This window comes from Candoia aspera, chromosome 7, assembly GCF_035149785.1.
Source record: "Candoia aspera isolate rCanAsp1 chromosome 7, rCanAsp1.hap2, whole genome shotgun sequence".
Classification (NCBI taxonomy): domain Eukaryota; kingdom Metazoa; phylum Chordata; class Lepidosauria; order Squamata; family Boidae; genus Candoia; species Candoia aspera.
This window is the reverse complement of record NC_086159.1, coordinates 15,111,710-15,137,437: the sequence shown is the minus strand read 5'-3', so window position 1 is coordinate 15,137,437 and position 25,728 is coordinate 15,111,710. Positions and strand designations below refer to the sequence as shown.

General features: G+C 39.8%; 1 protein-coding gene across 1 annotated transcript; it reads left to right on the top strand.

Moving 5' to 3' along the window:
- Nucleotides 1-785: 785 nt before the first annotated feature.
- IL17RA (interleukin 17 receptor A) lies at nucleotides 786-25,728 on the top strand. Its single transcript, XM_063308240.1, has 12 exons — nucleotides 786-954; nucleotides 9,635-9,659; nucleotides 11,913-12,059; nucleotides 12,794-12,921; nucleotides 14,349-14,475; nucleotides 17,692-17,739; nucleotides 17,816-17,976; nucleotides 18,636-18,713; nucleotides 20,621-20,689; nucleotides 21,393-21,543; nucleotides 22,266-22,307; nucleotides 22,831-25,728. Exons 1-12 carry the CDS (start codon nucleotides 844-846, stop codon nucleotides 24,267-24,269), a joined length of 2,526 nt encoding a protein of 841 aa, XP_063164310.1. The 5' UTR covers nucleotides 786-843; the 3' UTR covers nucleotides 24,270-25,728.

Genomic DNA, 25,728 nt, shown 5'->3' with positions numbered 1-25,728 from the left:
CCCTCCAAGGAGGGGGATGACAGGCAAGGAGGGTATAAAGGTATAGGGTTAACTTCATTCAGGGTTCCTTCTTGCACGGAGGGACCCGCCTTTGCAAACGCGTTACCAAATAAACTCCTTTCTTTGTATCATCGAACCTGGGTGATTGGAATTCTTCAGGGACATTTTTCCCGCTGACAGTATGTATGTACGTATGTATGTATGTAGCTAGCTAGTTAGCTTTTGATCTCCAGAAAGGCCCCCGGGCTTGGGAGGGCCCTTTCTCTGCCAGGAAACAGGGTTCGCGAGAGGAGCCCAGAGGAGGTGCTGCCTGGAAGGCAGGTGGTGACAGCGGGGGAGTCCCCCGAAGGAGACGGTGGGGTCCGGGCGGGAAGAAGGGGAGGCGTAAGCGTCCACAGCAAAAATATCAATAGCAAAACAACAACCCTCAGAAACCAGTGGGTAATAATATCCCTGCCGACCCCCGGAATAGGCATTCGCACCGACACCCGGAAGGATAGCCCGCAATCCAGCTTCGGGGCTAAGTAACGGCCGCCACCCGCGCCCGGCCACGCCCCCTTTTCCTCCGCTCGTCTCCTCACCGCCGGTACAGTAGAGAGAGAGACTTCTCCTCCAAGCCCCGCCCCCACGCCGCCTCGCCTCAAGGTAACGCGCGCACATCCTCGCCTTCCACCAAGACTGGGCGGCGCGCGCTCGCCTTCCCTGGCGGCCACGCCCACCCGCCTGTGCCCCGCCTCAGGTGAGCTGCCTCCGACTCCGCCCCCGTGTCCCGGAAACCAGAGGCGGGCGGAGCCAGGCCGATGCGGCTGGTGGCCTCGCTTCGGGAGCAGGGCGGCGGCGAGGATGAGGGGAGTCGCTTCGTGGTCCCTCGTGCTCCTCGCGGGGCTGCTCCCGGCGCTGTCGGGGCTGAAGCTTCTCCTCAGCGCCCCGCCGCTTTTCAACTGTTCGCAGCCGGTAAGTCGGGCCCGGGCGGGCGCAGAGCTTGGTAGTGCGCGGGCCGCCGGAGGCGCGCTGAAAAAAGGACAGAAGGTCGCGCGGCTTTTCTCCCGAGCGGAGCTCGCTGTGTTCGGGAGAGACGCGTGTGTTAAGCAGCTTTTCCCACCTTGTGCCTGCCAGATGCGGACATCTGGAAGGCACCCGGTTGGTGACGTTGAACGTGCGGAGCGGCGGTTCCGGAAGTCGGGTCCCGCTTCTGCCTTGAACTCCCTTGAGAAACTTTAGGCAAGGCTCTCCCGGTCCCCGTCACCGCCTCCTGGGTTAATACGCAAGTTACGAGTTTGGTTTTGTTTTGTTTTTTGAAGCTTTTATGGGTCAGGGTGCCTTTGATCTTTCCAGGCGTCCCAAAAGGTTCTGATCCTGCGATTTTGGTCTTTGCATTTTGCTTTTCAGTCTATTTTCCCCTAGTATAACACCATAGAAGCTACTATTATTCCTCTGGTTTCTCCATACACATTGTTTGAATCATAGAGTTGGAAAAGATGGTACAGGTCATCTAGTCCAACCCTTTGCTCAGTGAAGGGCTGTGACAGATGACCATCCAGGTGCTGAAGACCTCCAGTGAAGGAAACACACCACAAGGAGAACTCGCCACCAGTGGTAGCCTGTTGCACTGGCTCCCAGCTTATGCACTCCGTAATGTCTAGCCTGAACCTGCTTCCTTGCAATTTTAACCCATTAGTTTTATGCTGGTCTATGACCGTAATAAGGATTTGATTTGATAACCCATTAGTTCTGTTCTGGAGCAATAGAGAATAAGGAAACCTTTCAGATATTTGAAGACTGCTATCTGATGTCCCCTCAGTCATCTCTTCTGCCAGCTAAATACACAGGTTCTTTCATTGTTCCTCATTGTGCACAGTTTTCAGAACCCTCCTCATCCTTAGTTGCAATCCTCTGAACTTGCTCCAATTTGTCACTGTCTTTTTTTAACTATGGTGTCCAGAACTGGTGTCCTGTAGTCCAAATTAGGTCTGATCAGAGAACAATTACTTCTCATTACCTGGACTTTGTGCTGCTCTTAATTGCACCCCACAGTAGCATTTGCCTTTTTAGCAGCTGTATCACAACACAACATATTATGTGTTCCCTAAGTGAAGAAATGTATTAGAATTATTTATTCTCCTAATTCTCCATCGCTTTCATGTAAAACAAATCAGTTTGACTGAAAGTGGATTTTTTCTAAATTTTATATCTAATTTTTTTATCTCACAGTAACTTCTAGTATAAAAACATAAGTAATAGCATCCAGCATCTGTCTTTCTATCTATCCATCTATGTGTGTGTGTGTGTGTGTTCAGTAAATGCAATTAAAATTAATCAGCAGTCAGATAAAACACAGCTTATGTAAAAGTCACAAAAAACAAACCATGTATCTTTTTGTTTTGATGGGGGATCATCACGTAGCCATGTCCTGAACAGAATAAGCTCTAATGTTTCAACTGAAATGTACCTCATGTGTTGTGTTCAGTTTCTTGCTTTGCATAATTCTCATGTTTTCACTCAACACTGCATTACTTATTTATATAAATGATTTATATGACCGCCTATCCACACAACTCTGAGCTGCTAACAACAGTGATAAAAACACAGATAATAGAACTAATACAAAAAGAAAAGGGAAAAAAATCAAGAAAAAACAGGTGCCCAGTCCATAACTATACCCCTTCATCTCTTCAGTCCCTGGGCTTCAACTTTATTGTCCCTATGCCCCAGGGAAAAGCCAGCTCTTTACCAATTCACAGAACGCATTAGTTATAAGACCATATTTTTACAGCATGCTTGGAATATTTTGAATGTTGAAAATGTGACGATACTCCCAAGTAAAGCATTCAGCATGTTTGCTTCTTTTTTATTTAAAAGAAAAATCTGCACCCATTCGCGTGTACAAAACATTGCCGTCGACTATTACTTAATTCTTTAATGGGTGCCAGGCAATTACATTTTTTAAAAACAAAGTCTGTTTTCCACAAGTTCTCAGTCTAAAAGAGTTTTAAAGAAGAAGTGGGGAGCTATGGGGCAGGGGGAGAGACCTTGCAAAACCTGGGTCAGGTTGAAAGAAGGAAAGATAGTTAGAAGAAGAAAATAATTGGCTTAGTTGAGCTATCAGGTCTGGGTTGTAAAAATCCAGATTACCATTGGTTGGTAGCAAAAAGAGATGTTTGTGCTATGGCGACCTGGATTTTTGCAGCCCCAGCTGTAGACTTAATAACAGGAAGGAAATATAAAAAGATACCAAGAATATTGATAGTGCAGTGCACGCACAAAAAATAAGTCTTATTTCTAAAATGAGACAAGACTAATTCATTCAAGCTGTTAAAGGCATTCTGCAAAACAGCAGTAAACATGTCTGTTATACATTGTACAATAGTAGGAAACCAAGAATACTGACTTCCGGATGAGGACACAGTAAAACATATTTCTTAACAAATGATGATAGTGCAATTTGTCCATGTTTTTCTTGCATGGCTATCTGTGTTGAATATACATGGTGAGAAGTGATGTCAAGAGAAAATGAATATAGAAAGAGATAGTGATTGTGTGATTAATCGTGATCTTTCACAAAAACTCAATTTTTGGAAGGTTTATCCTGGCATTAATACATTAATTAACAAAGTATATTAAACATCTTTAATTCAGAGAAAGTCACCCATCAGTTTTTGTGCTTTCTGCATTTTATTTTCCTTTAACATCACTGTTTCAACCCCCCAATTTGATCTAAGAATAACATTTCATGCATCAAATGAAGCAGACTATAATCCACAAAGCTGGTAAAATAATACATTTGGCACTATTTTATGGTGTCACAAAAGTTTAATTTTTGCTGCAACAGACTAACGTACTTTATTCTCTGGATAGTGCCCCATGGGGGGAAAATCCATGTTTAGAGAGGGCCATAAGTTATTAATTTAAAATAACTATATTTGTTTCTAGGACAATAAAAGAATCTATAAACTTTAATCAGAATATTCAATACTGAAATTTCTAATACATTTTTATTAATAAAAATGCTTTCTTCCTGATGTAGTAACTGAAGTAGTATTTAATTTTTTTCTGCAAGTGACTTTTGAATGATGGCTGACATGTTCTTTCATTAACAGTGGTAATTCAAATGAAAAAATTCCTTTCCAATTATTTTTATCAAACCCCATATGGCTATATGTAAAATATTCCACAATAATATTTGGTGATCATTGCATTCGTATGCCTTTCAAGCTGTATATAACAAAGATGGCTTGTCTTCTGGTGAATGTAACAAGTAGCTCACTTCCTCCCAGTTTTAAATCTGTAGACGTAGGTAGAGATAGTCACAATAAGTGGCACAATAAATTCTACCTACCAGCTTCCCAACTTCACAGTTGGGGCAAAGACTAGGAACCTTGGTCATGAAGGTCAGTTCAGAAAAGTCCCATTGGCATATTTGGCTCAAGAATAAGAAAGATGTGGGGCTGTGAGGTAGAGATAGGATATCAAATCTGAAACTTCTTCAAGCAGAGGTGTTTACTATATGCATCTTTCACTACCCATTCCAACTGCAAAGGCTAATGGCATTGTTTGTCCAAATGGGGTGGAAGGGGTCTGGCAAGCACAATTTTTGTCTGATCAAAATTGGAGACTCCTGCTCATGTGTATGATACCAGGGCAAAAGTTTCCTATTATTGTTGGTGTGGGTAAATAACAGTGTTAATTCATTCCCCATCTTATTTAATTTGCCTTTCTCTTTCCCCATCTAATTATTGTGAAGCCTTGCACAAAACAATTACATTAACCCTGCAAAATTTTTAAGTTTCATCCTTGGTATTTAGTCATGCAAGTACTGTCAACATTGCATTGGTACATTATCCTGCTTTCTTGAGTTAACATGATTTTTTTCTGCTTGGTGTCGCATCAGTAAATCAGCTTGCTATAGATTTGTGAATGCAACTACTGTATGGCTTGTCTATAATCAGAATTAGCAAAAAGATGAATTTGCATAAGGAGGGATGGCATGTAACAGGTCATCTTTACTTTTAAAGTTACTCTTTAAAGGCATAAATTGGTAGTTGCGGGAACATTTCTTTTGTAGCCTCAGTATATAGAATAAGTGAACTAGGTAGAGTAACATTGCTTCATGGTTTAATGGTGGAATGTCATGTTTCCTCCACAGTTATTTCATGACACATATGTCTATTTACACTTAGTTTCATTTAAATTAATGTATATAATTAATTAATTTAAATATATTTTGTTTAATCTTAAATAGAAGAAAATAAATGGAACTGCTTTAATATTTTAGTGAATATGGCTTCAGCATTCACATTTACATTGCTTCCATGGGTTCCCATGAAGCAGTGTGAATCCTAGGTTGTAAATGTTCATCTGTGAGACTACAAGTTCCTCCCAACAGTATTCTTACTCATGTGAGTGGCCTACTTGTACCACCTTTTAACCAAACTAAGCCTCAGAGTATCATAACCAATGAACCATTTGGGAGGGAGAATAAAAAAATAATAGTTTTAATAATGATGACTCCCTTCCATCAATTTTTGGATGAAAATTGTTAATTACTTTGCTAAATTACATTATTCCCATATTACGTTTAAGAATTCTTGATTCAGTACAGACTGAATTGACTGTCTTTAGAATAGCAAGTCTTTAATTTATTTTTAGTATTCTGCCTTAAAATCTGACAGGATATAAATCTAGTAAATAACTCTCCTTTTAAAATAATAGCATGATCTACACATCTTTAAAAATAAAGATAAGCCATAAAACATGTGGCGTTTTTTTTCCCCTTAAGGGACTCCTGCCTAGAATAACATCTTTGATTTCTTTAAGTAATTTTTAAAGGTTTGAGAAAGTTCAGGAAGATTTAAAGCTTGTCTTATGTGACTCGATCTAAAGCAGTACAGTACATTCATTTGTTGTTATGTGAATAAGTCAGAGCTGGCACTGATCATGTTTTATTTGATCTTTTAAAAAATGTTTTTAATCCATCTTTAAATATTTAACAAGATCATCTACAGCTGATATGCGCTGTGATAATAGTTCTCTGAGTTCTTGTGCTGCTGGTGATGGCGATAAGAGGGTCTGAGGGAAGTGACCCCTCCAAAAAGCAACAGATTTAACTGCCATGTGAGCATGTGGCTTCTCCCTGTGTTTTTGCATTGCTTAATAAGAACTGTAACACTAAGCCAAAAGATAAGCTTCACATGCATGAGTCAGTATTACATTTGTTGTCAAAGCTGTTCCCTACAAATGAACAAATCAAGCTGCACAAAATAAATTGCATTCAGTGTAAATGATTTGCAAAACTTACATGTAACAAGTATAATTGTTCTGCATTCCTTTTTTTATAAAAATGTATTATTTCAGAGCTACTTTATCCAGGTTACACGAATGCAGAGAGGTACAAACTATAGACTTCACTGCCATCCAAGTTTTTCGGCCCTGAAATGATAGCCCTAAAATATTTGATTCTGAAGTTCTACAATTTGATTCTACACTTTGAGCTTTTTATACAGTGTGAGAATTCTTGCAGGAATCTAACAGAAGCATAAGTCACTGGGAACTTCAAAATATAGATAAAAGCGAACACCTAAGCAAAAACCAAAAGGTATACATATAAATGTAACTTCTGTTGCTTTGTTATTGTTTGTCTGCCAAGCCTGCAGACAAACAATAGACACTTTTCCCAACCACATACAGAAGCTTATACAATCATGACAGTAATTGCAGAATCCCTCCCTCCTTTCTTTCTTTCTTTCTTTCTTTCTTTCTTTCTTTCTTTCTTTCTTTCTTTCTTTCTTTCTTTCTTTCTTTCTTTCTTTCTTTCTTTCTTTCTCTTGCTCAAACCAGAGAGCAATGATGTGACTGGCTAAAGCCAGCTATGAAAACATCCTTAACCGCAGTTTTGAAGAGTTGGGGCAACATGCAGGAAGTATGTATCAACAGGGAACAGTAACATTTGAACAGGACCTCTTTTATAACCTCTGCAAAATCACCATTCATGGTAACTGAATGGTGTTTATTTTGAATTCAGTATACACACTGTGGTAGAAGTAGTGACAGAACGTTATTGGATACATTATATGGCATTTTAAGTTCCCCCTCCATGTATTTGTGAAAGTTTGTGCACCAGAATAGGGTTTTCCTAGATGTGGGAAATTTTGGCAAGCAAAGCAAACATTGTCCACGTGTAATAGGATCAAAATAGGATATTGCTGACTGTTAAAATATGGTGTCCCAGTTTTGTTTTGTTTCATTTTGTTTTTCATGTCAGAAGCACCTACCAAGGCACTTCTGTATTGAAAGGATTTGCCAGTGACGTGTCCCGGTAACCTTGGTTTTTTGAAATGTTTAGAGGGCTATGCATAGGTCGTCTAAATAATTCTTTCAGCCGTTCTGTCAGATGGGCCAATATTTCTTAAGGATAGAAAGGCTAAAGATTTGAGCGTTTTACATAAGATTACCTTATGAGCTTCAGCATCCATAAAGGGGAGGGGGATCAACAATATCAAAATCAAATTTCAAAGAATTTGTCATTCCTTGTTCCTATGATAAGACACTCTGCTTACTTTTCTGCTGCATAGTTGAACCCTTAACATTTAAAAGAGGAAAAAGTCACTCTAGTAAATGTGTTGTTTGTAAAAAATGGCTTTCAACATACAGTCAAATTACATAGCTTGAATTAGAATTAACAGAAAAATAAATGTGTTGTATCAACCATTTTTATCTTTGTGGTCTATGTTACGTATTCGGCCTGTTTTTGTAGGCGTATTTGCATATAGAAGAGATACTATATTTCCTTGAATAAAATGATTCAGCAACATAGCATATTACATTTGTTTCTAATAATACTGGATTATAATATATTTATTGCCTTACACATGTATGGCAGAAGAAAAAAGCAGTCTCTCTTTTTTAAGCATATTAAAGGGTTTGCAGGTGAGAAATCTGCTAAAGTAACATTCATTTAATAAATACTCAGTTTAGTCAACTAATATGGGGAGGGATGTCTGTTAAAGCTTAGTGTCTGTTAAATGAGGGATGGGAGTTTTTGAGTTGAAAAACATACATGAGAAAAATGACTTTACTGATAAAATTTAATACCCGTTTTGAGGGGAAGCAACAAACATTAGCTGGACTGATTCACTAGTCAGTTATTACCTGAATTCTGGAAAAACTGGGATCCAGCAGATTTTTTCCAGTGAATTTGAAATCTGCTAAATTAACGTCTATTACATCAAGAATTTCTTGTACTATACAAGTGGAATGAAATAGTGTTTAGTCAGAGTAAATAAAGATCAGGTGGTCAGGAACTTTTCATAACAAAGCATTGGCATTCATTGCTTTCCATCTTTATTCCCCTGAACTCCTATGTGTCCATAAGGATACAGGGACATCTTTGTGAAGCAAAAATATATACAATTGAAAGGCAGTGTTGCTTTTGAAGAGTTCTCAGTTGCCTGGGGAAAAATACTCCATTGAAATAGAGATTATAAATAAATTTTAAGGAAGTCTTCAAGTCAACCTAAGATGGGGGTGAGGGTGGAGACAAAGCAAAAAAGGGTGCCTGCTGTGTCATTTTGGTTGTATGAAAAGAGGGAGTTTGGTGAATATTTTGGAAGAAAAAAAAATAGTAACTAAAGTGAGTGGATTTTGAATGAATGTGAATGTTTTGGGAGGTCCTAAGGAGGGTTCAAACCAGGTTTTGTGTTTTGAGGCACAGATCAAACTGGGTTTTGTGTTTTGAGGCACAGATCAAACTGGGTTTTGTGTTTTGAGGCACAGATCACACCTTTGCCTTATGTTCGTTGATATATCTTTTAAACTCAACACTTTGTGAGAAATGAGATTTTATTACTTGCACACTGTCTAACTGTTTTTTTTCCAGACTGGGTTTTAAAGAAATTAGTTTTCTACCCTATTGGCTAATATGGGATAAAAATTATAGGCTTTCAACTATGGTCCTTTATTAGATTATATTGTTGATTAATATTGTATTGTTTTTTCCTTGTTGTGTACAACTTAGATAGTTTTTACACAAAAGCAAATTTAAAATATTTAAAATAAAAATAAGTTTAAGACATTGCTTTTCCAGTTTATAATTTTATTCCACTCCCATCATTAACAATCCTTGCAGAAAGACAAGATATTTGGTACCTAATCCTATATATTTTTACTTACTATTCAAAGAATTGCATTCCGCAATCAATGTTCAAAGTATAGTTCTGTGTTACTTTGCAAAAAGATGCTACACAATTATGGAATGTAGCTTTTCAGTTAAGATATTATTCCTTTATCCAAATAGATTAATCTAAAATCCTGGAGATCTTTGTTAGGATGTAGTTAAGGATGACATTCTAAGTACTGTATTTTATGGATCTGAGTCTGTATCTGAATTAAAAATGCAGGTGAGTATAAATATTTATATCTATCTAAATCTGTCTAGCTAACTAAAATGTAGTAGGTCTGCTTTACTTAAGCAATAAAATGCTTTAGTAATAAACTTTAATTAGATATTTACTTTCTATCTTACAACAATGTGAAGTCCTTGCCCAGGCTTTACCTTTCTTTCTCCCTCTGTGTTAACTTATACTTTATGTGAGAAGAAAACCTTTTTTTGTAAGTAATATATTTATGTTCTCTCCTGTAGGGTTTACGTTGTCGTGTACTAAACAGTAAGTGCACTTTTTTTGGTTTTTGGATTTACATTCAAATCCCCAACCAGCACACCTCTAATGTCACCACAAGCATTTGTTATACATATATCTACAAATATATTAAACAAAGAAGGGAATATCTCACATTTGTGTCCTCCTGCTTAACGTTAAACCATTCACTGAGCATTCTACTTATTTTCATGCATGCTTTACTTCTCTCATACAGTATATTACATTTATTGCATTGAGCTATAAAAATCCCAACTCCTTATTCACACAAAACATTCCAGTGTAATCCAGTTTATCATATGGTTTCTCTAAATCAAGAAATATACAATAAACTTGTTTTTCCTAAAATTAGGCCAAAGTGCACTTTTTTTGTCTACTAAGATTGTGCTTTTAGTTCCATTTTTCTCCATTTATTTAAATTCTCAAAAGCAAGTATTCTTGAATGTTTATGTAAACAGAAAAATGGGATGTAAGTTTAGTAATAAAAATAAATTCCCTAATAACTCTGAAAGTAATACAGTGAGAAACAGATAAAGTTCAGCCTAAGAGTTGTAGGTTAGGTGATGGGAGTAGTTTTCAAATGTTCTTTTCTGCCCTGCATTTGAAGGAAAGAATGGCTTAGATATCAAATAAGTAACAAATTTGAATTCAGTGATTTTGTTGGACAGAAAGAAAAAAAGAAAAATATTTATGTGGATATTTTATATATGATACTTCTTATAGTGTAAGTGTAGGATCACAGCTGTTATTAGTCATTTATGTGATTTTTTTTCCCTTAGAGAGTGTTCCACTATGAAGCAAGGAAAAACTGTTTTCTTCTAATTCTATGCATGTGCATTAACACCAAATCTTAGGATACTAAAAAAAAACAATTAGTCTGTAAATATTTGTGGTCAATACATCAATTTGATATGGAAATATTAAAGGGTGAATGGAATGAGGTACTGGAGATCCTATTTTGTCTAAACAATGAGAGCCTGTCTTAATGTCAAAAATCTTAAGACTACAACTTATTCAACAAAAATAATTTTGGACTTATTAGAACCTATTGCATTTGTATAGAAAGGGAATGGGTAAATCATTGTGATATTGGACATGCAGTTGTAATTTATTGGTGTGCATCATTCCTTCATTTCCAGATGCCTCCATCTCTGTCGTGAGTACTGATGGTGAGCAGGAGGGGGCCTCTATCCAGGGGGGAAAACGCATGTGTAGTACTGAGGAGTTAAGCAGCCATTCAAAGAGACACAGATCAGACCCGCCTTAACCTTTGGGGTTTATCTGTCTGGGTTTTTCCCACGCTTCTTCAGTTTGTTAGGATTTTCTGTCTAATGTAGCAGTAATAAAGTACTAGAGACCTGTTCCTTGTCTCAGCGTGGTTCCTGGCTGTTAGGACAATCTCAGTTCCACCTTGCTGTATATGTAAAATAGATGTAGCTCAGGGGAAGACAGCTTGTAGCACTTTAGATGTTGCTAAACTGTCACTCCCAACATCCTTCCCTGTTGGCCATGGTTCCTAGGGATTGTAGGAGTTGTAATTTAGCAACATCTGGAGTGCCAAAGATTGCCTACCTCTGATCTAACTTATGTATATTTGAACCCTGGATTAGTGCTACAGAGAAAGTGGAAGTATGGAAAACTCATATTTAAGAGAAATAAATATGTAGAGACGAGCAAGGGCGGCGAGGCAGCAAGCATATGTCCTTGCTTAGTATGTGTCTAAGATCTGAACTGAAATTTAAAGATATTGTAAATGATCCATATCTATACTCTAGTAGGGAACTCTTACTCTGAATAGCATGTGTCCAGCTGCATCTTTTAATGCACATCTCATCATATATACCCTTTTTTCTGTATCTTTTAGAACAGTCTTTCTCAACCTGCTGTTCTCCAGAGGTATCAGAACTGGCTAGAAATTCTAGGAAATGCACTTCTGAAGGATGCTAATTTAGGGAAGCCTGGTAGAAGGTTAGAGGTTTAGTCAATATTAGAGGGTACATTTTGCTAAGAAACATAGAAGTTTACCTGGAGTGTTGACTATTCAGTGTGGACACTAATAATGAGTAAGTTCTCTTTGGCTCATCTTTTAATTCTATTTTTCTTAGCTTTTCTGAAGAGCATTGTAATACAGCAGATAGTATTTGATAGTTTATGCTGCACTGAAATTTGGGAGGAGGAACAACAGCTAGAATGTTATAGTCCAAAGGAAAATCAGTTGCTATGTCAAAAATGGAAGTGAATTAATTTCCATCAAACTTGTAGGTACCTGCCTGGATGAGAGCTGGTTCCGTTCTTCGAAATGGACTCCTTCAGCCCCAAGTTCTGTCGAAGTGTTTATTGATACCTTCTTTGGTGAAAATGGGAAATTGGTCCCTGTGCTGAAGATAGAGTGGAAAGTGGCTACCGATGGTAAGTGAGGAAGAAATTAATATAGAATTGCGCTACTTATGACAGTGCTGGATGTAGAAAATGTAGCATTATCTATTAGACCAGTTATAGTAGCCAGAGCTAACTCCAACGTGTCTTAGGGGCTGGTCTGGGGATTTAGTAATAATGTGAACTGGTGATGCTTCTAAAACTTTATTAAATAAATGATAGTTACTCAAAAGGCAAATAACCCTGATTTTAAGACACTCCCTTAAAAAATGAAGAAAAAATTCATCTGCCTCTATTACCATATTTGTAATGAATCCAAGACACCCTCCAATTTTAAAGGTAAATTATTTGGCGGGGAAACTAGTTTTCCTTTGAGATAACAGCAGTTCAAAATAAAAATGTAAACAATCTAGAGCAATTTGGGGATGAATACTAAAATGACAGGATATCATTTCAGTATGTATTTTCTTTTCATGCTATAAAATCAAAATGTGTGAACAAGACTTTGTATGAACTGCTTTATGCCGACTGTGATCATTGGTGTGTCTAGCCCAGGATTCTCCGTATCCTGGAGTGAACACTGTAACTTCATTTTGCACAGTTGGGAGGAAGAAGGGAGTACTTTTTTTTTTTTAACCTTGTCCTGACCTCCTTCATGCTGCTTCTGAACTATAAATCTTCTCATGGTTTAGACTGCAGCATAGCCAGAGGTACCAAGAGAGATATCTTTACAAATGGTTTCCTTCTCCTCTTCCCTTCAACAATAGCAAGCATCATATACCTCAGAGGAGTGGAATTGGCTGTACTCCAAGTAAGCAGTAACCGGAAGATTTGCGCTCAATTTGACTTTCAAAATAACTTGTCATTCCAAGTCCGTCCAGACGGCGGGGGCCGGGTAAGCCATCGTGAACGTTTTACAAATTTTATACTTTGCCTTCCCAGAATCCAACAGAATTGTAATGGAGTTGGGCAGCCTGGTACATTTAGTAAAGTAAATAAATAAATAAATAACAGTATATTGGCTGGAGAAAGTGTGACATTTGCAAGCAAAAGAATAACCTGGTGCTTAAGAAAAGCCTTGTCGTTAAGAATCTGGTCTGTTGTTTACAGCAAGTATAGATGACTTGATATGGCCTCTACTGTGTGTGAATTGCTAGTGTTGGAACAAGAGCTGCATGATTTATTGCTGCAGTGCATTAAAATGACCATGACCTGTCCCAGCAGAAGGGATGAGGAGAATCTAGGGTACAGGCGGGGAGACAGCTAAACATTTGCATATGGATATTGCTGCTTCCGGTTCTGTTTGTTGTAAAAGTACCAACTACGTTGTGTCCCGCAGCTTAAGGAGGTATTAGAACAGAATGCTGCTACTTCTGTTTTAACAGGGTCACAACATTGGCTGTGAATATTGCTGGCTGTTCTGGAACAAGGGGCCACAGACTGAGACACATTCACAGGAAGCAAATACGCTTGATTACCCTGGAATGCTTTTCTCTCCTCTGACTCCTGTTTCCAGCCTATAGCGTCTTCTATTTCACTGTTTAGCACCTGTTTTTAGCACCACAATTTTCTCACTGTCCATAGTGTTTTATCAGAAATATGGGAAAGAGAGAGTGATACCTGAATTTACTTCCTAGGCTATTTTAAAAATGCTAGCGTTTGTTTAGGGTAGAGCTGTATTAGATACCTTGTACATAAAATAAAATTAGTGATCCATGCTCACAAGATTTCACATTGTAGAGAGAATCCTCTTTTCTCTTTCATTAGAGGAAAGCAGGAAAAAAGCACCTATGTTATATTCCAACATTTGGTGAAAGGAATGCATTTCTATGAGGATATGGAGAAATAACTCCTTACTCTTTTCTCCCCAAATTTCCCCCAATTCAGGGAGGGGCACCAGTTCCTCTTGCGGGTGGCTAGTACCATAGATCTCTCCCCAACGAATAAGATCTTCACCTCTTGGATTTTTTATCTATTTTATCTTTATTTGTTGTATTGTAATTTATATGCTTTTAATTTTGATTTTATTGTAAACCGCCCAGAGTCCCCCTTTTGGGAGAGATGGGCGGTAATAGAAAGTTGAATGAATGAATAAATAAATAAATAAATAAAATGCCTGTGATGAAGCAGGGATCATTCAAGACTGAATAACTAGATCTGAACGAAATGAATTGCTCTACCTAAGTGCCCATACGGCATCTAGCTCGTGAATTTTCTTTTCTTTCTCCTAGTACAGAATTTCATACAAGATCAGTCTTGTAAGTCACTGCACTGATTCACTGTATGTTTGTTAAAAGATTTCTCCTTATCGTATTGTTTCAGTGGAATTTCTCTTTCAACCGTTTTGAGGTACAGCCAGGCCAAATGTACCACGTAACTGTCCGTCATTTGCCCCAATTAAGTACTCCAGGGGACCATAACAGGAAATCAGTGTCATTCACAGTACCAGGTAAAGGACACTTTTATGATGTATTTATTTACATTATTTTTGTACTGACAAATCCACAACATTCCTAGATCTTTAAAAATCTGAATACGAAATCCATAAACCCATTTAAGATCAGTAAACTCATAATAACAGCAGGAAGCCCAGTATCCAGAATGCAGTGACCACACCAAAAATTCATTAAAGCATACGCTTGACTGCTTTCCTGAACGCCATCAAGATATCCAGGGATGAGCTATTCCAAAAGGATGGAGCATAAATTGAAAAACATCATGCTCTTGCTCCAGTGTAAGATGGGGAGATAACTCTCAACACCCTGACTCAGGGTGAAAGCACCAGATAGCTTGATTCTACCTGAAGGAGGCACTCATGCAGATATCTGGGTTTTAAGCCATAATGGGTTTTATATGTCAAAAACAGCACTTTGAATAGTACCAGGAAGCTTAATGGAAGCTAGCCCACAGAGCCAGCATTATATGGCCAACCCGCTAAGAAGCAGGTTGCTGCATTCAGTGGCAGCTGCATCTTCTGTACAATCTTTAAAGGTAGCTATAAATACAGTACGTTGCAGTACTTGATCCTGGAGGTGGAAAGCAATGGGTAACCATCACATGGCCCTCATGTCTATACAGGTAGTCCTCAGTTAATGACCATTTGTCCAGCAGCCATTCAAAGTTACAGCAGCACTGAACAAATGGTACTTATGCCCAGTCCCCAAAGTTACAGCTGTCGCAGCACCCCTGTGGCCACATGATCAAAATTTGGGTGCTTGGCAGCCCGCCTACTCTTATGACTGCAGGGGTGCTTCAGCTCCCCACACCTGCCTATCCCCCCCCAGGTCTGCCCTTTTGGCCAACCTGCACTCCACTGCCTCTGCTCGCCTCATCCCCCCAGCTGACCTTTGCCGTCTTCTTCCTCCTCCTGCTGACGAGGTGCGCCCAGCCTGGTCCTGTGTGAGGCAGCTGCTGGCCACACCAGGCCTTCTTCCCAAAGCCACACATGCCCTTCTCTACGTTGCACACACCCTTCTTGCGATGTTTCAGAAGGCCTCAGAAGCCCTCCAAAGCCTTGTGAGAAGGCTGCACGCTGCCTGGGGAAGAAGGCCTGGCATGGCCAGCAGCTGCCTCGCACAGGGCCAGGTCAGCTATGCCACATCAGCAGTAGAAGGAAGAAGATGGCAAAGGCCATCTGACTCTTCCAGTTGCTCAGGTGTTGCCAGCTGGGGGTGGCAGGGCCTGCAGAGCACAGGGTGACAGGGTCAGCTGGGGCTTTGCACTGGGGGGGCTGGCTGTGGCGTGGGCTTGAGGCGGCATTTGGCAGTGGCAGCGCTGGGGCTGAAGCAGAGGCCCGGGGCGGCAGTGGCCAGCTGAGACTGCTGAGGGCCCCGGGCTTCTACATCAGTCTCAGCGCTGCTGGCACCACCCCTGAGGAGTGCCTGTCCTGCCTCAGGTTTCAGTCACATACGTAAACACAGCTTCTCTGGAGATTATCAGTTTTACTTCAAGGCTGAAGAGTTAGCCACAGACAAAGGAGGGTAAACAAAGCAGAGGCCTGCCTGCAGGGTTTGCCTTGAAATAGGAGTGCCCAGAAGTATCGTCCAAAGCCAGTCCAGGATTCTGAAAGGCAGGTCAGAGTTGTCAGCCAGTCCAGAAGCCAGAGGTTCAAGGTTTCTTCAGAACAGGGATGTCACACAAGAGCCAGAGGTCAGGCGTTGTTTCCAGCAAAGAGAGCATGGGTCAGAGCTACATTTTACAGGAGGCTGCAGCAGCTAACTAATCAGGAGCTTTACTCCCTTGCTTGGCCAGGAGCTGAGCAGACTTTTGCTGCTCTGCTCCCTTCTTTACTTGTCAGGTGCAGGGGCTGGAAGGCCTTACCTCATCCTCATCTGACTCTTCCAGTTGCTCAGGTGTTGCCTGCGTTTGGTCAGCCTCGTGTGATTCCTGACTGGGTCTTTCCTGGAGCTGACCTTCCACAGACTCAGCTGGAGCAGCTTCCTCAGATTCAGATTCAGATTCAGAATCTGAGTCCTGAGCCTGGGCCATGACAGTGCTGCCGTGCAGGGTAAGGAGGGCAGAGATGGGGAGAGGGGAGGCAGGTGGGGGGAGTTCAAGAGGCAGTCCCTTACCTTACTGAGGCTCAGGGCCGGGAGGGACCGAGCCAGGAACGGCTTGGATCAGGACCACTGGGATTTGGTTAACAACAGCAATGGGGAGTGCCAGGATTTTCCACACTAATGCAGTCACATGATGTGCTTTACATTTGCATCGCTTTGCAATGGAAATTCCAGACCCAATTACCATTGTTAACTGAGGACTACCTGTAATTAGCTCACCAGCCAAAGCAAATTAGCAAAGAGAAAATGTTTCAGAAGAATCGTGGCCTCTTGGAAGCCAATAGGCTAGGGAAAAACAAATGCAGGCAATCAGAGGACCATCCAAATGCCAGGAGAAAATTCCAAAAAAAAATGGAACCAAAAGAGAGAGAGATGAAGAAACCTTAGATGTGCCAATTGACATACACCTATGAAGTTAAGTTGATAGCAGGATATGAAGAAGAGTTTACCAATAAACAAAGGCTACAGAGAGTGAAAGTTGCACGTTAGTTTGTAGTGCTTAAAGTAAATGCGTTGAGGAAAAGGATGCTACTCAGAAAATAAAAATAGCAGAGTAGAAAATGAACTAGTTCTGAGCAAGGTGGATCCAGATGCAAGAAACCTGCCACTTCTTTCAGTGCACCTCCAACACATGGCTTTTAAAGCCACCCAGCTGGGAAGCCTGTGAAAGAGGTTGCCATTTTGTCTCTGCACATCCATAGCTCTTAAACTTCCTCCAGCTGCAGCAAGGCTGTTCCAAAGCTAAAGCACTGACTTTTCTGGATCCCACAGTGGCGGTGGGGATGCCAAGCAGGAATAAAAATGCCTCTCTGCTACATTGGATGTTATGGGGGTTGCTAGATGATGCAATGTGAGCCTGTGGCATGAACTTTTTAGAAGCTATCTGAAATGTGCTTCTAAAAAAATCACATTAAGTCTTCTGTAACCCTATGCATATTCTTTTTTCTAATGATGTAAGACCAATAGTTTTTGCCTGGTAATCTTTTCACAATTGGTTTATATTTCAGCATACTTCTTTTTAGGTTACTTGCAAATTGAAGTAGTCAGTTTTAGCCAGTATTGTCGTTCTGAATACAGACGCAATCTTTCTGGTCTTTTCACTGCAGATTGCACAAATCCTACCATGAGAAAAACAGAACCATGTCTGCAAATAGGTATGCTTTTTTCGGGCATTTGGGTGCATCCATAAGCAGTGCAATTTGAAGTTACTGATGAGTTTTCTGCATTTAGGGAGTTTGTGGGAACCCAGAATTAATGGAACAACCCTAGGCGATCATTCTGTCTTGGTGACCTTTGACCCAGCAGTGATGCCCGCCAGCTATTTTATCCATGTAATCAGTCTTCAGGAGGATGAAAAGGAGTGTAAGAAGGCCACAGAAAGAATCACAGAGGTAATCAGTTTTTCTCCACTATATTTTTTTCCCTGAGTAATTTAATTCTACTTCAGCAATTCCTTATTGCCAGTGCCTCTTAGGATTAACCCTAACCCTAACCCTTTAACACTTGCCAGTCCATCAGAACCCTTCTCTTCCCGATAACAAAAACTCAACAGTTAGCATGTCCAGAATTTGAGTCTTTTAAAAAAAAAACATCATTTACTACAAAATGTGAATCCTACATGAATATTAAGTTATGTGAGTTTGACGCCTACTTACTTACAAGATTGATACAGCTTTTGCATTTCCACTATGGCAGAATCTGAAATTTTGTGCTACAGGAATAAGTTTAAGGGAATATATGTGAAAGAAGCAGCAAGTAGTTGCATGCTTGTACATGAAGTTTGATCGTCCAGTCAAGATCATGCTAAACTACTTGATTTCATGTTGGCATAGCTATTGAAAATGCACAGATGCATCACAGCTACAACAGCCCTCACAACCCATCCATGGAGGAGCTGTTCTGAGTCCATTCACTGCTTTATGATAGAATGTAATGGCCCCTTGATTTCTATTTGTGAGCCCACCTAGTTGCCCCAAAGGGACAATGTACTTGAGATGAACCAGCCTGCTGTTGCGCGTCCTCTCTCAAATGTGCCTCTTGGTTTCTGCAGAAGGGTCTGCAGCAGCGCCTGAATGTGACAGTCAAGCTGGAAAAGAACTTGAAGATTTGTTGCAAATACAAAGTGCAGGTAGGGCATCAATTGCCTTCTGACAGAAAATAATTTCTTCCATGTTAATAGTCACATTCAGTGATTTTTTTCCGGGGGAAGGAGAAAACTAGAAATAAGGATGTTCCTCAGAAGTCACGCTCAGCTCCTGGTGACCAGATGGACATATCCATGAAACTACAGTACAAAACTGGTTTGCTTTCTTCTGGGATCTTCTTGACTTCCCACTGTAGTCTACAGTCCTGGGATTCCCTGATAATCTCCCATCCAAATACTGATTAGGGCCTGCCCTGCTTAGCTTTTGAACCCAAGCTAGGTCACTACCACTTGCTGAAACTTCAGAATCCTGGGTAGCCACAAATTAGTCCACAGAATCCTGAGCTATTAACATGTGGCAACAAAGATGACAGTGTTGATTCACTTACCTTAGAGATCTCTCCCCTTTTAGCTCTTTAGGCATCTCTAGCCTTTTAAAGTAAGAAATGCTCCTTTAAAGTGCTAGAAACTGATTAAGAACTATCAAAAGGAGAAAGTATCCTTGAATCTCAGAAGTTCATTAAAGGAAATCAGTTCCACGCTCCCCTCTGCTTCAGACAACACATGCGTCGCTCTTAGCCAGAAGTAGCAATATAAAGCTCATGAGCATCAGTATTCCTGTGGATATTTCTCTTGGCAACTGCCAGGTCACTGTCCCACTCAATTTTAACTTTTTTTAGTTTTTTTTTTAATTAAAAGCAAATAGGCAGTCTCTAATCTAGCATTAACTTTGTCTGCATTCAGATGCTAAGCAGGGTCACACCTAGGTAGTACTTGGATGGGAGACCATCAGGGAATTTGAGTACTGTAGCCTAGTCTGGGAAATTTTAAAAAAATAAGAATGATTTTTGAAAGGATTTTTTAAAGCCATTTCTGTATTGTTGCCAAGAAATCAGTATGAATGTGCCCACATAGGCATTAGGAAGCCAGCTTAGCTTAAAGGCATCTTCACCTTTACCTCCAGGACCTTATAGTCCCATAAGCATATTTAGAAAATAAAAAGGGGGGTTGTTTGCACTCCAGTGCTTCATTTGACAGTTGCCCACCTGCCCAGTAAAAAGACAGATGTCAGTCAGAATAATTGACTGGCTCCTAGCCAGCCAGAGGAGATATGGGGAACCATCTCATCTATTTGCCTTCTGATAAATATATGTTTTATGATCATCCATGCATGTCATTCCAGCTATTTTGGGATAGCATAACCTTCATGTTCTTAGAATTCCAAACATGCCAATTGGCAAAAAATGTTGCCTTCCTTTTTTAAAACTCTGATTATTATGAAGATAAGGTGTGAACATAGTAAGTTTAAGAATGCTGGTAACTTAACAGTTTCATCTTGAATATATCTAACAACCTTGCTATGGATTTTGGCTGTCTGTCTGAATATCTTTAATAATAATAATACATTATATTATTATTATTATTATTATTATTATTATTATTATTATTATTATTCATATTGAGAACCTGTTTGCTGTAGTGGTTAAGGCACCAGGATAGAAACCAGGACACTATGAGTTCTAGTCCCACCTAAGGCACAAAGCCAGCTGGGTGACTTTGGGCCAGTCCCCCTCTCTCAGCCCTAAGAAGGTGGCAATGGCAAACCACTTCTGAAATCTTGCCAAGAAAACTTCAGGGACTTGTCCAGACAATCACCAAGAATCAAAACTGGCTCAAAGGGACAAAAATAGATTATTTATATTAACATATTACATTACATTGAATTGTATTGTATAATAAAGTATAATGTATTACATTTTATTTATATAATGTATCCAAGAGAAAAAAGTAGTCCTAAGTAAGCTGCTTTTTTTTTTTAAGTTTTGAAACTTGGTGGCTGATGGAGCATTGAACTAGTTGCTATAATGCCCTCTCTCTTCTTTTTTCACCAGATCCAACCACTGTTTCCTGCCTGTGCCATAGACTGTATGAGGCACTCATTTTCAATCCCGTGTCCTCCTGCTGATCCCTTAGATTTTACTGTTCCTCCCGGAATCACTGGTGCATATATATTCTTAAAGTGATTTGATATAGTTAGAAAACAGTCAATTTTTGTACAGGCCAGAAGCTTAGAACTGGAGATTCACTCCACTAATTCACATCTTTTAATGTACAGAAATGTAAATTAAGCTTCTGAGGGTGAAAGAAGCATAATATCTAGATGATTAAGCAAATCTCCCCTCCCCCTTTTTTTTCCACCTAAAAGTTTTTGCTTCAGTTTAGGAACCGCATGAGCATAGTTTCAGGGTAACAACTGAAGTGAGGTAGATCTTTTCTCCCAGGAAGAGTAAACATTACTATTGCTTTTGTATACAGAGAGTGGAATTTGGGTCTGAGTCCCTCAAACAGAATCAGGAAAAAAATTATGCAGGAGCTTGCCCTCCTTTAGCTCTGTTAAAAGGAGCTTTCTGTTGAAAATTAATGTTTTCGTGGATACAGTAACCAGTAGTGTGATGCCTGACCACACTTACATGTGCCTTCTGTATGACCACACTGTGTTAGAGAGTGTACTAAGCTGAAAATTGGAATTTAAAAAATAATATAATTGCTTCTGTGCAGAGCCAATGAAGTTGTTCTACTATTTCCTGGTCCATTACTGTTAAAAATGTGGCCTGTCCTATATATCAAGAGATTCTGCAGTGTTATATGGTTTGATGACCCTAGCTGCTATCATCATCATCATCATCATCATCATCATTATTATTATTATTATTATTATTTTCAGCGGGGCTGCCTTGGACCCACACTATCATCTGCATTTTGTTAGTTGGTTCAGCTGTTGCTTCGGCAATCTGTCTTACTCGAAGACAAAAAGGTAAGTCAGGTTCCAGAAATGGGGCTTGGTGGTGTTTTGTCTTCAGTTGTGCCTTCTTGGAATGCCCTAGATTTGGACCAAATTTGTGCAGGGGGGTAGCAGACATGAATCTTCTCACCTCGGAAGCTTCCCAGAAACACTCCTCCAAGGTCTGTCAGACAGGCTGAATGTTGCAGAGCACAGCAGGCTGGGAGAGAGACTAATCTCTGAAAAATCAGGTCAGAGTTGCCTCTGCTTAATTTTCAGACATACTCTTCTTTGCTCATTGTCTCCCATGCCATTCACCAGGGCTATCTAACCCTGGAGGAGCAGGATAGAGACTGGGAGAACTGCCAAGGAAGAAGGGGAGAGAGGAGATTAGCAGCTCTGTTACATATATGTTAACTTAAATCCAAGCTCAATTTCAGCCCTTTTTGGGGAAATTTAGATATAAAGTGATTCAGCTGGAATGCTTATCCAACCCATTGTTAATTATAACCCATCATCTTAATTTCACGGTCAGTCTGACACCATTATTTCAGCATCTCATTTAAGATTCCCCAGTTGTGTTGAGGGGAATCTTAAATTCCTATTCAAGATCCTGCTTCTCTTTGCTTGCCCTTGAGCCTCAAGGCGAAGGACATTGAATACTTACCCCTTCTTTTCCAAAAGTATTTGAAGATTTAAATCAAGGTTATATTCTTCCACTTTTTCTAAGATATATGTTCTTCTTTCTCTCCTAGAATTAAATTCTGGGGCAAAAATTTGTGATGCTGAACACCATGGTAAGAGAACTTTTGCTTCATATGGCTCAGCACTGATTTGTAATCTAGGTACCTGGATTAGGTTCAGCTGTTAGAGGGGACAGTATTGCCTTTTTGCTTCCTTAAAAGTCATGTGTGTGTTCTCTTTCACTCATTCACACACACACACATACAATTCTTTTAGAGTTATTAATTGTTTATCCATTTCTGTGGCTGAACACCAGTGGGGCAATCTTTATATTATTATCAAGGACTATTACTTTCTGACACAAAACCCTTCTTTCAGGAGAGAACTGTGTCTGCATCAAGAATTGTTATTTTCTGAAATAAAATCCTTCCTCTTAAAATCTGTATCATTGGGTACTGGAGACAAAGTTTGGTTAGAGGCATGACTAACCTGAAGATAATGAACTTGAACACTGTTTTAATATTAAGTGCAGTATATTATTCATGTAACAGTGCTGTTTCTTGTACCCTTTGTTTTCCATGTACAGAGGGCAGTAACCATAATACTTTTTACATATTTCACTTTTTGATTTTCCAGATGTCATCCCTATGTTACCATCTCCTCCGCCCCTGAAGCCACGTACAGTTTGGATTGTGTATTCTGCTGATCATAAGCTCTATGTAGACATTGTATTGAAATTTGCTCAATTCATGATCACAGTGTGTGGTACGGAGGTTATCCTAGACCTGCTGGATGAGCATCAGATATCCGAGATGGGGGCAGTATGCTGGCTTACTCGGCAGAAACAGAAAATGGAAGCACTCTCTTCAAAGATCATCATCTTGTGCTCCCAGGGTACTCGAGCAAAGTGGCAGGCTATGCTTGGGCATGAGGAAGCAGCTGTACGTCTTAAGCAGGAAAACCTGCTGCCAGCAGGGGACATGTTCACTCCAGCACTGAATCTGATTTTACCAGACTTTAAACAGCCAGCTTGCTTTGGACTGTACTTAATCTGCTATTTTGAGGGCATAAGCAGTGAGAGTGACATTCCAGACCCATTCCATGTCACCTCCAAATACCAGCTGATGGACAGGTTTGAGGAAATTTACTTCCTAATCCAGGATCTTGAAAAATTTGAGCCAGGGCGAATGCATCAGATCCCAGCAATCTCACCTGAAAAGTATACTGAAAGCCCCTGTGGCAAACAGCTGAAGGAGGCATTACAAAAATTCCAGAAATGGCAGGCTGAGCATCCAGATTGGTTTAAAAGTGAATGTGCCTGCTATGAGGGTGAAGATGATCTGCAGTCTCTGAGTGGGGAACTCACTGAAGAATTAATATTCCCGAGGGAATGTATTCTCAAAAAACAACTGCTTCCAAAGGAACCTGACCCCAATAGCTGTTGCTTGGTCAATCTCCAGGTTAATGAAGATGACTTGGGAGCATATAAATTGAAACCTCAGCTTCTACCACAAGCAGATGTAGCATTCCAGACTGTGGTCACTCCTGCTGAGACACCTTCTGTTCAGGTGGTTAAGCCAGATGCCCTTACAGAAGAAAAAGAGATACTCAGTCATAAACTGTTGACCAATGAAGATTGGCTAGAAAGAGGACCCATGGTAGAAGCTAGCATCCCAAGAAGAAATCATGTCATTTTTCAAGAGGATTTATCCTCAGATCTCCAGCCCCTGCCAGCTGATGTAAAGCAACAACTGGAGGGATTGATGTATTCCCTCTATCAACAAAGTATCATCCCCTCTGATATGCCCCTATGCCAAGAAGGTGTTAATGAGCAGCAACAGCTGGTGTTTGATGAGTCTTGCAAAGTTCAGAGACAGTCGGTACAATCAGATCAGGGTTATATCTCCAGATGTTCTTCTTCACCTTCTGATAGCCCTGCTGAACAGGAGGAGGAAGAGAACCAAGAACAGGAAGGATATTGGTCTGGTGGGCATCTCACTACAGATGTCTTAAGTAGTCTAAAACGTCTTCAGCAGCAGTTGCTTTTCCAAGATATTCAGAAAAACTGTAGCTGAGGTCACTTGGGAGAGGGAAGGGAGAATTTGCTCTATGTTCATGAAACAATTAGTGACTGTTGGTTGGGTTGTACAGCATCCAACCTGAACTAAATAGCAGTCTGCTGATTAATTGATGATATAAACTGCCCCTTAAAAGCATAGGGATAGCCACAGAAGATCAGGAGAATTCTCCTAATATTCCAGAAGGCTTCTCTGAAAGTAACAGGCTGTCTATTATTATTATTAAGTGCCAGGACACAAAATATTGACATTTATCATAAACAGCTGATTGCAATAAGCAAGATGCAATGGTATTAAGGTAGAAGAAACATTCTAGGTGAGATGGAAAGTCTTGTCTGTTCCAGCATCATTTTCTTCATAGTGGCCAGTTGCAGATTGTCTGTGAACTTAGTAGTTCTGTAGGCTAACCAGCAGGAGCTTGTCTGGTCTCCTTTTACAAGTATCCACTTTTGTAACTATATTCATAGTTTGTAGCAATAAATTCACCCAGAATGGTGGCCTATACAAAGAAGTGCTTTCTGCCATACACCCTGGATCTTCTGCCATTTAATTCCGTAGTAGTATCTGCATTTATGTTATTACTAGCAAGGAAGAAAAACTTCTCTATTTACCTTATGACTTACACCTTTCTCTCTTACATACCTCCTTTTGTCACTGTTTGCTTGTTTTCTGAACTATAATGTCCAAAACACTTTATCACAGCTGCTACTTTGATCATTTGGATAACTTTTTTCTGCAGTTTCCTGTGCTAGGATGTCCATGTTAAGCTAACATGGCTGGAGTTGTACACAGTATTCCAGTCTATTCAACCATAGACAAATATGGGCTGCTTGATTGTCAGTTCCTTTCATCATATAGCTAACTGTTCCCTTGTATGAACTATCCCTGTTTCATAGGCATGGGATGCCAGTGACACACATTGATCAGCTTCAGAATCTTTTCTCAATGGCTTCCACCGGTTCAGACACCGTTAATGTTTGCCAAACTAGAACATCTTGTCTCAGCATAGTTGCCTTTTCACTTGCTTAGTCTGAAGTGCATTTGTCGTTTTGTTGTCCAACTCAGAGATTTTGTAAGGCAGTGCTCTCTAAGCATTTTTAAAGGGAAATTTAATAAGGTAAAACACTTTATTGATACGAAGTCCTGTGTACCAAATTTGTAAACTTTGCTGACTCTTAAATTATGTGATGAAAGAAAACCATATTTTTAGTAATGTATTAATCAAATTGTTTTGTTTTGTTTTGCATTTGTATATATAATAGTTTTGGCCAAGGAGAGTTCTTAGAAATGAGTGGATTAGAGAATGCTGAACAGGTGCTAAAACGGTTTCATTGTTTTACCTAGTTATTTATGTAGAACGAGTAAATATGAGTTAATAGAAGACCCCTGTTGGCACTGTGGCTGAATTATCTGTATATTAGTCAGAAATAGGAAGGATTAATGGGATGATTAACAC

Excerpts from the sequence above, each read along its gene's own strand:
- IL17RA (XM_063308240.1), top strand. The coding sequence starts at position 844 with ATGAGGGGAGTCGCTTCGTGGTCCCTCGTGCTCCTCGCGGGGCTGCTC. Across the intron at positions 17,740-17,815 it reads AGAACCATGTCTGCAAATAG|GGAGTTTGTGGGAACCCAGA; the intron begins GTATGCTTTTTT and ends TTCTGCATTTAG. Across the intron at positions 17,977-18,635 it reads CCACAGAAAGAATCACAGAG|AAGGGTCTGCAGCAGCGCCT; the intron begins GTAATCAGTTTT and ends TGGTTTCTGCAG.